Raw genomic sequence first — 13,029 nt, forward strand, 5'->3', positions numbered from 1 at the left:
GCCTCCTGGTGACGTCACACCGGCACGAACGTTACTTAAGCAACTTTTTCACAGCTGAAAAGTCACCGGATCATCACATCAACCCGCCGAGAGGAACAAAGAAAGGTACATTTCAGATAAACGGTTTACATCTATCTCCCTGTTTGTGTGTTTGTGTATTTAACCTGCAAAAACCTAACGGGACAATTTGTCCTCCTGTGTTCACGTTCTGCTTTCATTGTTGAGAAAACATGTTAAATTATTCTAAGTCACTCCAGCAAATTTCCCACTTATATCCTGCATGCAAAGATATTAAGAAAATGTGTCTTCACTACCTTTTTACAATGTCTAACATAAAGTTATAGACTAAAATATGCTTATAGTCTGTTTATGAATGGAAGAAATGTCTAAATGTATTTTTTTTTTTTTGTCTTTGTTCAGTTAATAATGGCTCTCAGAGGTGCTGTGACCCGTCTGCTCTCAAACAGCCAGAAATGTGCTGCTGTGACTGTGTGCAGGGCTCAGGGCACTGCTGCAGCACCCAAAGGTACTTTAAAAACACTCTTAAATCTATCAGTGGCGAGGTAAATCTGTCTTTTTGTCTCAATCAACCCTGTACTTGTGTTCAAAAAAGAAATATAATACAAGAGGTGAACTATGTGTTTTATATTTCTGTCCTTCAGACTCAGAAGAAATCAAAAAGCCTTCAAAAGCACGTAAGTTGAACCTCTTGAGTTGAACCGGCCGCTGAGGGTTCGCTTTACACCTGCTGTTACCACACGTGGTGGTGATATAACATGGTGCGTGTTTGTCTATATGCTTTTTTTGACCCTCAGCCAAGGTGGCATTTAACTGGCGGGACGCTCTGGATCTGGAGGGTCTGCTGACGGAGGAGGAGGTCATGATACGGGACTCCTTCAGGGACTACTGTCAGGAGAAGCTCATGCCCCGCATCCTCATGGCCAACAGACACGAACGTGAGCTCAACACGGTCACTAAGTGATCTGATGGTTTGTTTGTTTGTTGTTTTTTATGACGTATTAATCAAACCGTGTTACAGACTTCCACCGGGAGATCGTGTCAGAGATGGGAGAGCTGGGTGTCCTGGGCCCAACTATTAAAGGTAAAATAACAACAAAACTGCACTTTTCCTGTTGGGAATGACACTTTATGTCATTTGGAGAAATGGCCTCTTGTTTCTGCGGTCGCTGCAGGTTACGGCTGTGCTGGCACCAGCTACGTGGCGTACGGTCTGATTGCCAGAGAGGTGGAGCGAGTGGACAGCGGCTATCGCTCCGTCATGAGTGTGCAGTCCTCTCTGGTCATGCATCCCATCAATGCGTACGGCACTGACGCCCAGAAGGAGAAGTACCTGCCCCGGCTCGGTGAGTGCAAGACATTCCAGAAGCCTGACAAGTTAAGAATTTTTTTAAATTTTTTTATAAATGTATAACGTTTCTGGGTTGTTTCTTTTTTGTGTGTGTTTTTGTTCTGCAGCTCGCGGAGAGATCCTGGGCTGCTTCGGCTTGACCGAACCAAACCACGGCAGTGACCCCAGCGGCATGGAGACGAAGGCCAAATACAACCCGTCCAGTGGTACCTTCAGCATCAGCGGAGCTAAAACCTGGTGAGGGGCTTTCTATCCTCAAAGCTCCGCCCCTTTGAACTGGATGTAGGAGGAAACGTACGCCGGTGAAGAACAACACTGCATAATGAATTGGGACTGTAGGTGTAGGTGACGGAGACGACTGACATCATGAGGAGAAATCTGTGCTGACAGCTGACTAACAAGTCACTCAGAGTTCCAAGTATTCTTCCCCTGCTGCTTTGGAGCCGAGTTGATGTGTCTGAGATCACTTATGGAAGACTGATTATTATAACCAAAACGTGAGCCGAGTGCAGGCTGGGAAGGTTTTGTGGCATTAAGTATATTCTCCAACATATCTCCCACGACAACGCTACGTGTGCCTGTTGTGGAGAGAGTCTCACGAGCCGAGAACTCATTAAGTGTTTAAAAAGACGTCAAATCAACAGCAGGAGTGCACCGATGCATCCCTTCTGCAGTCCTCCACGTCCTGTGTTTACTCTGCTTAGAGGCCTTTGGTCTGAGCTGCACTCACACTTCAGTCTAACACGCTCAGATTCACACGTGGGGGATGTTTAAAGGCACCAAATGGCATCAAACACAAGAGGGACGTTCAAACTTCAGACACTTATATTGTTCCCAGTTAATCTTCTCTTTTTCAAGAGGAAAGTGGGCAAAGGGAGGAGATGGTAATATTCGGCCTACATGCTGATGAGTATTGCGACAAAGATATAAATGATGACAAACGCAAACACGTGAGATGACTTTAACGTCTTGGTGCTTTGGAAATTTTTCCAAATCATTCAGTCTTTTCCTATAAATTCACTGCACAGGTTCATGAGTTTGTGATCTGTCGTGCAGCAAGTGTGTCGAACCGATAAAAGAAATGTTGTTTTATTTTCCCACTGTCCATCCAGGATCACAAACTCTCCGGTGGCAGACATTGCAGTGGTGTGGGCCAAATGTGAAGACGGCAGAGTGAGGGGCTTCATTTTGGAGCGTGGAATGAAAGGGTTCTCCACGCCCAAGATCGAGGGCAAGTTCTCCCTGAGGGCGTCGGCCACGGGCATGATCCTGATGGATGAAGTGGAAGTTCCACAGGAGAACCTGCTGCCAAACGTCTCCGGTCTCGCTGTACGTCACCCCCCTGCCATATTCGATTGAACGCCAGTGAATCTGACATTAATCTCCGATGAATCTTGTGTTCAGGGTCCTTTCGGTTGCCTTAACAACGCCCGGTATGGCATCGCCTGGGGCGCTCTGGGAGCGGCGGAGTTCTGCTTCCACGCGGCTCGACAGTACACACTGGACAGGTACGTGTGGATCCTCTCCACAACTCCATATTCTCCCCTCTTCTGTCGCAATTTTATTAATGAAGTTTTTTTCCTCTTAATCCTCTGATCAGAATCCAGTTTGGCGTGCCGCTGGCCAGGAACCAGCTGATGCAGAAAAAGATGGCCGACATGCTGACAGAGATCTCCCTCGGCCTGCAGTCATGTCTGGCCCTGGGGAGGCTTATCGATGAGAAGAAGTGAGGCTCCGTAATCATAACTGTGTGTGTGTGTGTCAGCTTTCCTCTGCCACAGAAACATAAACCTGCTCTTTCTGACAGAGCGGCACCAGAGATGATCTCCATGATGAAGAGGAACAGCTGCGGTAAGTCGCTGGACATCGCCAGACAAGCCCGAGACATGCTGGGAGGAAACGGCATCGCGGACGAGTACCACATCATCCGTCACGTCATGAACCTGGAGGCCGTCAACACGTACGAGGGTAGGTGGAAGTCGGCAGGGCCACAGGTGAAAAGGTGGACATGAAAGGACTGCCACACTTTCACAGCAGTTACACACATCTACCAGCAGAGGGCAGCAGACAATTTCATCTTGTTCCTACAAGCAAAACTGAAACATCTCATGCTTTTCTAATAATGTTAATATATTTAAGATTCACATTTAAAATCTTATATAATGGCCGACTGTTTGTCTGTCTAGATTATGCTATCTTCTTAAAAAAAAAAGCTTATTATAAATACTTTAGCTCCATTTAATCATGATTATATTGTATTCCTTTTGAGTTTTTCAACATTTTTAGTTATATTTAAATTATTCCATTCTAGTTTTAAATCAACATGCTTATTATTAGAATACAAGTTCATTATTGCATTGTGCAAAAACTGAAATACGTCAGGTTTTTAAGTCATGAGAAAAAAAATCTAAATATTTGATAAGATTAAATGTGTTTTTTTTTTTTTAATCAGAGCCTTTAATATCACAATTACGTTTTTAAGTGTAGAAATAATTGAGAAACACTTTTCAATGGGATTGTATTTTCCTGACACGTGTCTGTGAATCCCAACAAGTTTTTACTTTAATATCATTAAAGTTCAGCTTTCCTTCTTTTAATCGAGGCCGTGTTAACTTCTCCCCACGTTATGTCTTTATTTTCAGGAACACACGATATCCACGCCTTGATCCTGGGCAGAGCCATCACCGGGCTGCAGTCGTTCACTGTGCAGAAGTAAAAGCTGAGCTCTGGATTCAGCTCGTCTCTCTGTCCGAGTGCGTCTTCAACCCCGGAGCTGCAATAAACGTCCCTCGCACTCGGAGCGATGGCTGATGGGAAGCATCACAAATACCTCAACTGGTTTCAGTTTTTCTAAATGCGGAAGCAGAACCGTGTTCCTGTTTGTTTGAGGTGAACCTAACAAAGCTTTGGGTCCAACTGAGATGTGTGGTGAAATATACATAGAAGGTGTGAATGTGACAGAAGTGGCGTTTTGAGATGGGATTATATTTTGTGATAATTTCAGATGTAAATAAATGGATGTGTGCCGATATTTAAACTTTTAGAGCAGATCTGAACATTTTACATCAATGAGAAATGATGCATCCGATGAGAAAAGTGGACATGATGAATGCAATGCTTTTATCTATAAAGTGACCACTCTAATCTGTCCTGGTTCTTGCTTGTGTTCTTCTACCCGTCCTCGCTGCGGTGGCCGGCGGAGTTAATGAGATTTTAAACTTGATTTCAAGTATTTATTTAGTCAAGTGTAAAAATGTGAACCTCGATTGTGCAGAACAAGCTGATGTCATTTTAAAGTCCATGACCAGAGAAATACAAGAACTTCACTGTTCCAGAGTAGAATCATTTACTAATCATCTATTTACTGTGAATTCTTTGTTTTAATGAACTACTGTAGTTTATCATGTGGCCTGTACAAATAAATACTGACGGCATATGACAAGCGGGTTATTTATCGAACTGAATGTGAATACCGCGTGAAGTGAGCGATGAGTGGGGTCATCACTCGGTGAGGGACAGCGCCTCTCTGAGGCCACCCAGGGCCTGAGTGGCCTCCAGCAGCTCCTGGTGGAGTTTGGAGCAGCTGTCCAGCACCTCCGACAGCTCCTGCAGCTTCGCCCGCACCTCGCCGTTGTTCTCCTCGTACACGCTGAACATGTTCTCCTTCATCTGCTGGCACAGCTCCGACACCTGCCGGAGGGAGGACGCCATGAGCTCCGCACGTGAATAAAACGCGCGCATTCAACAACAAAATGAGTTCCGTACCTTCTCCATTAGCTTCTCCTGAAAGCTGTCGATCACCTTCTGGTCGCTGGCGCGGCTTTCGTTCATCTTGCTGACCAGTTGCTGAGCCCTCTTGCAGATGTCTTCTATGCGTGAGCTTCACAACACGGCGGCAAATGTTGAAAAGAACTGAATTGATGTTTAATGACTTGAGGAGGAAGATGTTACTTTTCTGCACCTGTTTTGCTGATCTTCGATCTCGGACATCCCAGTGGATGGCCCACGGGTCACCTCTCCCATCTGCAGTGGTCAAAAGAATCAAAGAAACGGCACGAAAGCCGGGCAGCTCTACAAACAATGTTCTCTAATCGGATTTTTTTTTACCCGAGATATTAACCCGGAGGACCTAAGTTATAATAAGTTAATTTCAGGAGGTTGAGCAGTTAGTGGGCTACAGTGTCTCTCATTCATTCGTCAAACATCTAAATCCAAACAACTGGCCCTCATCAAGCTAAAACTTCCTCATCTTCAAGCTGCAAAAGATTATGAGCTTTGCTGATTAACTCTTTATCAAGCCACTGATAATATTTTGTAACTTTCATGATACTCACCATTTATAATCACCCAACACATGATCAAATATTCGAGATAAACATTGAGAAATGTGCCGCTTTTGTAGGATTACTGGATTTTCCAAGATATAACGGCTTTACAGAAACACTTCAGTGTTTTAGGCAAAGCATTTCAAAGCATTACTCCCTTGTGAAACTTGTGGAAAAACACCAGATTTGACCTTAGAGAACAAACGCCATTGCAGCGTTTCATCTTTTAAAAGTATGCCCATTAAGCCATATTTTGGATATTCTTTCAGCGATAACAGATGATAATATGACACAATGTGACTCACCCACACCCAGGAATGGTGCATAGAGGGATAGCAAGAGCATTTTATATCTTTTTACAGATATTTATAGAACATCTTAAGATTTCAATGTTGAAATATGTCTGATTTGGATAGGTTTGCACTTTTACACTTTAATATCAGATAATGTATTATAGAATTGATTATCTGGACAGAAATTTCCTTCGGCACTTTTCAAAAAGATTTCAATGTGTGTCTTGTGAAGGTAAATTAATCCATTACTATTTTGACGATGAATATATAGATGTGATCTTTTACTATGATAAAGTGATTCCATCTTTATTTCTGCAAATGTTGTAATGGATATTTTTGACCATTATTACCATGAATTGAGTATTTTCTTTTCTTTGATGTTAATGGGTTTTTTGGGGGTACAAAAACAAAATATTGGTCTTGTTTTGTTTTTCTCAATATAAGTGAAGATTTTCCACCATATCCTTCCTAAATAGCTTCTTCGTTGCTTTAAAAATCAGTGCTAAATTGTTTTATTGGATCAGTTTAAGACGACTTCAGTTTGATATACTATTATTTCTAATAACAAATAACGTCTAATCACTCTAAAATGCCAATTATATTTGTTATGTTGTTTGTTACCGAAGGTAGATCTCCATATCCTTCATTGGGATCTGAGGTGGACGGTAGATCCTCGAAGGAAAAGTCCATGTTTCTCTGGAGGAATACAAGAACATTGAATTAAAAAAAGAAAAAGAAAATATACACAATCCAATACAACACTTACATGAATATAAATGTTTGCGTGTAGAATTGTATATAACGAAAATATATCATCAGCTGCTACCAAGCGCTTTGGTTTGTGATATCCACTCATTAGATAACTGAATTATTCATTACATACGCACAAGTAAATAAAATGCTGTTTAAAATAAAGATTGCATCCATATTTAATTATCTCAATAGCAGCAAAGTGCTAACAAGTCGTAGCCTGCTGCAGCTAAAATGTTTCTATAAAAACAGTGGACAACAACGGGATTATCAAGTGTTACTTACACTACAATAAATTATTTGGATATATATGCTGGCGTATCAATAGACAATTTTAATAAATTATGTAGTTTGATACGTCTACAGTTGATGAGCTACAATTAGCTTTGCTTGAGCTAACACTAGTTAATTTTCTAAAATGTACTTCTGATGTAGATAAAAACAATATAGCACAGCTATATGCAGTATTAATCATGTTTTATATGAGCAAAAATAGTAATATGTTAAAAAAAGTTTAAATAAAGATAATAAATGTGTCATGAACTCGGTGTTAGCAAGTTAGCTGCTAACCGCTAAAGCGAACGGCTCATAGATTTTGTAATAAACAAGTAGAAAATGTTTTGAAGTTACTTTAAAAAACTGTGGAAAAAGTGATGCAGGCATATTATACATGTGTGTCTGTTCTCACCTGGTTATCTGTAGAGCAAATGAGTTAAATGGGTTTAGTGTGAAAATCAGTAGGCCCTTATAGCTTCTGTTATTACTGTGATTGGTGTTTATTTATTGTTATTGCTGAAGCATAAAGGATACGTTAGTCAATAATTGTAGCATATAATGTAATAATAATAATAATAATAATAATAGTAGTAATAATAATAATAATAATAATAATAATAATAATGATAATAATAATAGTAATAATAATAATAATAATAATAATAATAATAATAATAATAATAATAATAATTTAATAATTTATTAATTCGTTAATTCATTTTTTTTATTTTTTTATTTGTATATGTTGAATATGATTACTGCATAAAATCCCAAATGGACATCCTAAGTGTGTGGGTTTTTGTTTGAATGAAATAAATATTGGGGAGAAAACTGTGATAATCTGCAAATATCAAATTGAGGGTTATTCATTATTCATTCTCAGATTTTCCAATGAGAGGTGCATAATTACCTAATAATGCTTTGTTGGTGTTAGAATCTTTTACAACATAATCTAGAAAATTTAGAGGTAATTGTTTTTGGCCCCAAAATGGAAAGGTTTAACGTCAGTACTAATCTTGACTCCATGTCACCAAGGACATTAAATCAAGGCAGAAATCTGTGTGTAAATACGTACTCAGACCTGAAATTCAACAGCGATATTAAGACAATAACAAAATCATCTTAATATCACCTACATTAAAGAAGTTCTGTCAAGAGAAACTTGTTCATGCATTTAATTTTAGCAGGCTGGATTATTGTAATGGTGTTTTTACAGGTCTAAAATCTTAATTTGCTTAATCTGTGACAAATAAGATTCTTAATCACCTTGTTTAAATGTATTTCTTTTATTTCTTTGTAAAGCACTGTGAATTGACTTTTGTCTGTGTGGTGCTATGCAAATAAGTGTTCTTTGCCTTGAAGATTTTGCACGCAAATTGTTGGGATTATTGACATCAGTTATATAAAATATGAGCCAAATCCTGTTTGTCATTTAAGAGGATTTTGCTGATTTCTTGCTGAGTCACTGTGATGTTTTTTTTCCCCACTACATCAGACTTTCAGACGTTGTACTGACGTAACTTCGGAGTATTACTACATAAACACTATAAGGTCTGTCATAATGCATAAATTACTGTTCTGACTCCAGTAAAATGCGAAAAACATTAATAATCCCCAAACTGTATAGTATCAGTATTATGATCACGTCGGTTTTATATCATATTTGTATTGTGTGGTATCATATTGGTACCATATCAGCATTGGATCAATATTATATCGTATTAATATTATATGGGAACAATAATCAGTGGTTGTATCAGGGATACTTCAGCAAGTCGCAGCAGGTAACAAAAACCTCTAATCAAATCTCAGATGTTTCTCCTTTCATCGCCTGGTCAAAGCTTCTCTCTCTTGTTCTTCCTGGCTCTTTGTCTCTGCAGGTGGACTTTGGAGTTGAGATCCATGCAGTCGCCTCCTCAAACAGTTGATGCTGAGTCATATCCTGTTGCACTGACTGAACTCTATGAGGCTGGACTGTGAGGCGGAAGATAATCCTGGGTGACGTTAACTGGTCAATTCTGAGGCTGTTAACTCTAACGAACTTATTGTCTGCTGCTGAAGCTCTTTTTTCCAGGTCAGGAGGTTGACAGGAGACACTTGTGAACATTACTGAAACTGAACTGTAGGATTTTGAGAGGGTCGAGCTCATGTTACTGCGGAGAACACATACAGACCAATGAATGCGTCCAGAATTCTTTTTAATGAAATTACAGTACAGTCATTGAGAGGATCGGATTGACGTCGGCAATCAAGACCCCAGAAATTCAGTGTTTTTGTTTCAGAAAAGTTTTTGCATTTACACAGCAACGTTTTGAGAACTTCGTCAGAAATACTGAAAACGCTGTAGTGAGCATGTTGGACCACTAGTGGTTGATGTTTTTTTGTCGTTATTGTCCATCTACTAAGCAGAAGTATTTACAACCATGGTGGTGCACATGTGCAGTAGCAGTCTTTCCTCCATCTACACAAAGACGAAGTTAAAGCATTTTTGAAAAGTTCCGCTTTGGAAGCCGTTTTCAAAAAGTAATTTATATATATATATATCCTATATCCTATATTCTATATACTATATACTGTACTCTGTCTATACTGTACTCTCAGTTCAAGTCCAGGCATCTTAACATTTCTGTGCACAGTTTGCATGTTTCCTTGTGCATGTTTCCTCCCACAGTTCAAAAACGTGCTTAAAGCTATTTGGTGTCTGGATTTTAGTTAAACAATCCGTGGTGCAGCGGTTAGCACTGTTCTCTCACATCCAGGGTCCTGGTTCAAAACCTTCTGCCTTTTGAGTCTGATGGGCGGACACCAATGAGCCGCATGTGAACGAGTGACGTGTGCGTCTGTCTGCGGTGGTCCTGTGATGGTGAACTGTTGACCCGTCCGCTGGGTGGGATAAGCTCCAGCAAATCCGCTGCAGCTAATCTGGATGAAGAGAATATAAAAGATGAATGAATAGACTTTTGTTCTGGGAGGATAATTTAGTTTGTTTGGTGCTTTTTTTTTTCTGTCTTCTGTGTTTTTCATGACTTGAATAAATACTATAATAGTATGTGTTTGCAAACTTTTGTCTGACACTGTGTGTGTATGCTTTATGTGGGTGTGGACATATTGTGTGGGAGCTTTATAGTGGGGAGAACACTCAGAAGATTGCTGTGGATTAAGTGCTCTGTGGCTCTCTGTGGGCCGGGACGAGGGACTGATTGATCGCTGCTGTAATTTGAAGGGTAATCCCTCCCTTCCTCTCTTGCAGCTCACAGTCGGGATTATTTCAGCACAGGGCACACAGCAGAGCGGAGGCTGTCAGAGATGTCCTGATGTTTCTGCTGATTTGTTTTGATGGAGGACAACCTGGTGACAAGATGATGATGATGATGATGATGAAGATGGTGCTAATTTAAATTCTCACTCTGTGGAAACTTGACTGAACCTGCAGTGATCCAGATGTTGTTGAGTGTTCAGTGAATGGACGTGAACTCACAAACGATACACCTTTTTATTTTATAGCTTTTTAAATGATAGACTTTGATAGTGTTTTCAGCTTCTCAGGGAATCAGAGAACAACTTCAACTGGAATATTGTTTGCCCTGGAGAAACCTCTCCTCACCTCGGTGGATGAAGAGACTGTGGGAATATGGACAGCTTTAACTTCACAGATGAAGGAGAGTCCTTCCAGTACTTGGTTCACAATGCGGAGCCTCTGTATAAGGAGTACAAGCCTCCAGCCAGGGACATCATCCAGCTCCCCAAGTCCGTCTTCTACCTCCTGATGGCGGCCCTGGTGGTGGTTGCTGTGGCTTATGCCATCGTGGGTCACCTCATCAAAGATCTCATGTTGGACATAACAGGTACTGGAGCCTGTCAGAGACTCCTCGAACATTATTTGTGCCAAATATTGTACCGAGCTTGTTTAGAAGGAGATTTTCAGGTTTATACTTTGCAAAAAGAAAGGACAGATTAGTTATCTGACAGTATGTTTTAAGTGCTGCATGTAGAATTAAAGAATAAAAGGAAAAGGTAGAAGATCAAGACACATATAAGCTATAGGATGGCAGGAAAGAAAAAATGTTACATGAGAGCAAAGATGGGAATGTTAAATACAAGAAGCATTACGGTTCTTATTCATTGATTATTTCCAGTAACAATTATCGGTGGTGGCTATAAGGGTGCTGGGCTGTATCTGTCATTCAAACACAACTCGTTTAATCTCAGAAAGGTTGAGTAGTTTTGCTCAGAGAGGAACGAGTCTGTCTGGTGCTGCGAGGACCAAAATATAAATCTCTCTTGAGTGTCATATCGCTTCCATGGGATTTGAGTAAGTTATTCAGTCACCAGATTACCATCACAACCAAATAAATATAGTTTTTATGAATGTGAAGGACACCTTGTTTATTCTGGACTTCACTTCTGTAGCATGGGTCAGTCTCAAAGCATTTCACACTCACACACACACACACCAATAGTGGCCATGCAAAGAGCTTGAGGGCAAACTGAAGGTCAGATATTCTCTCAAAAGCTCTTTGACACATGGGCAGGGGCAGATGGGGGATTTAAACCACCAGCTTCGAGATTGCAAGATGATTGTCTCATAGAAAAGTTGTTCACGTTGTTGAGCTAGTTAACGGATATAATAAAGTGGTGAAACAAGAGATTTCTTTGAGATGATCTCAGGATTTGCACAGATGTTAAAGACGTGTTTCTTGCCTGTCTCTTCCATCCGTCCGCAGACTGCTTGCTGGGTCCAGTCGACGAGGACATGAAGAAGGAAGGAGACCTGGAGGGAGTCAGTCCCCTGCACATGCCGCCGGGCCTCAGCCACTCGCACCCGAACGCTTTCCACGTGTGGGACCAGAACGACATCATCATCCCCGTTACGGATCATCAGGAGACCCCGATCGGCAGCCCCCTGATGGCCGTCATCCCCTACATGCCCTCCTTCATCCCCAACTCCCACAACGTCAACAGCCCATCCTACAATCAGCCCCTCCCAAAGGAGAGCGACGCCTGAGGAGTCCCAGGGTGCATCTCTGGAAGACTTTTGACTTTATCCGGTGTGATGAAAATCACACCTGCAGGGACGTGTGAACTATGCATTAAGACTTTTTTTCTTTTTTAATTATTCACATCCAATCAAACACACACAAACATTAACAGTTCCCCACTGATGGAGGAGCTGATGTGTGTGTTCAACCCGAACAGGAAGAAAGTGCACATTTTGTCAGCAGGACGGCCTTCACTTCTTTTTTCTCTGTGGATTCGTGCCAAGTCAGCGCATTGAAGACTCCTCTTTCCAGCGAGACTCAGTTTTGATGCTAGTTTGGATGCTGGATCATTTATCAAATAATAATCTATAGTTGAGGTATGACGAGGGTGTGGCTTCACCCATCATATAATTATCCACATTTTATGATAAGCTCTTCTTTTGCCATGAACAGTTGGCTGATTTCAGATGAAGATAAATTCACTTCAAATAACCTCTTGAAGTTTTTCCTGAGTGATTCTTCGGTGTGTTACTGAAACGTGGAGTTATCGTGTCAAATGAAGGTGACTAATGGTGTCCATGAAGAAAATGTTTGCAAACACATACTGACTCCGATACTAAATATATTTCTGGACCTTAGGAGGATCAGACTAACTTGCCAACTAATAGGGTGAAGTTAATTCAATTAGTGGAGGTGACTGTGTTAAGGTGACCTCTTAAGCAATGGCAACGTCTGTTTAAAGACCCATTCAACAAATGGAAACATCAAAAATAGAACAATCAGGTGTATTCCTATTTTTAGACTGAATGATATTAATTCTGTTAATTCAGCATAAAATTTAAAAAAAAAACTACCTTTTTTTGCAAAATCAGCTTTGGCATCATTAAAGACACGTTATTCAACCTGATCTTTCCCCCGATTACGCGATAAATTGTTATAATGTAAAACTGTGCGTGTGGAAAGCAAAGCGCTCTATTTTTGTTTGTTGGCAATAAGAAAGTGTAATACATAACACATTATACAACAAAATGACAGAT

The 13,029-nt window shown here is 40.6% G+C and overlaps 2 protein-coding genes across 2 annotated transcripts; both read left to right on the forward strand.

Annotated features, from left to right (window-relative positions):
• The first annotated feature begins 10 nt into the window (after window positions 1-10).
• Window positions 11-5,119, forward strand: LOC308109719 (glutaryl-CoA dehydrogenase, mitochondrial-like). The gene is made up of 12 exons (XM_080463494.1): window positions 11-105; window positions 421-526; window positions 663-695; window positions 816-956; window positions 1,040-1,102; window positions 1,194-1,364; window positions 1,477-1,606; window positions 2,482-2,698; window positions 2,774-2,877; window positions 2,970-3,095; window positions 3,177-3,337; window positions 4,012-5,119. Exons 2-12 carry the CDS (start codon window positions 427-429, stop codon window positions 4,083-4,085), a joined length of 1,320 nt encoding a protein of 439 aa, XP_080319620.1. The 5' UTR covers window positions 11-105; window positions 421-426; the 3' UTR covers window positions 4,086-5,119.
• A 5,043-nt stretch (window positions 5,120-10,162) lies between these two features.
• LOC308110493 (uncharacterized protein) lies at window positions 10,163-12,487 on the forward strand. Its single transcript, XM_080464802.1, has 2 exons — window positions 10,163-10,858; window positions 11,738-12,487. The coding sequence occupies exons 1-2, from the start codon at window positions 10,645-10,647 to the stop codon at window positions 12,016-12,018; spliced, it is 495 nt and encodes a 164-aa protein (XP_080320928.1). The 5' UTR covers window positions 10,163-10,644; the 3' UTR covers window positions 12,019-12,487.
• Window positions 12,488-13,029: the final 542 nt, after the last annotated feature.

This window comes from Lipophrys pholis (genome assembly GCF_963383615.2).
Source record: "Lipophrys pholis genome assembly, chromosome: 5".
NCBI lineage: Eukaryota > Metazoa > Chordata > Actinopteri > Blenniiformes > Blenniidae > Lipophrys > Lipophrys pholis.

Bases quoted from the DNA above. Each gene is read 5' to 3' on its own strand.
- LOC308109719 (XM_080463494.1), top strand. From the start codon at position 427: ATGGCTCTCAGAGGTGCTGTGACCCGTCTGCTCTCAAACAGCCAGAAA. The intron at 696-815 runs GTAAGTTGAACC...TTTGACCCTCAG, and splicing joins CAAAAAGCCTTCAAAAGCAC to CCAAGGTGGCATTTAACTGG. The intron at 1,607-2,481 runs GTGAGGGGCTTT...CTGTCCATCCAG, and splicing joins ATCAGCGGAGCTAAAACCTG to GATCACAAACTCTCCGGTGG.
- LOC308110493 (XM_080464802.1), top strand. From the start codon at position 10,645: ATGGACAGCTTTAACTTCACAGATGAAGGAGAGTCCTTCCAGTACTTG. The intron at 10,859-11,737 runs GTACTGGAGCCT...ATCCGTCCGCAG, and splicing joins TCTCATGTTGGACATAACAG to ACTGCTTGCTGGGTCCAGTC.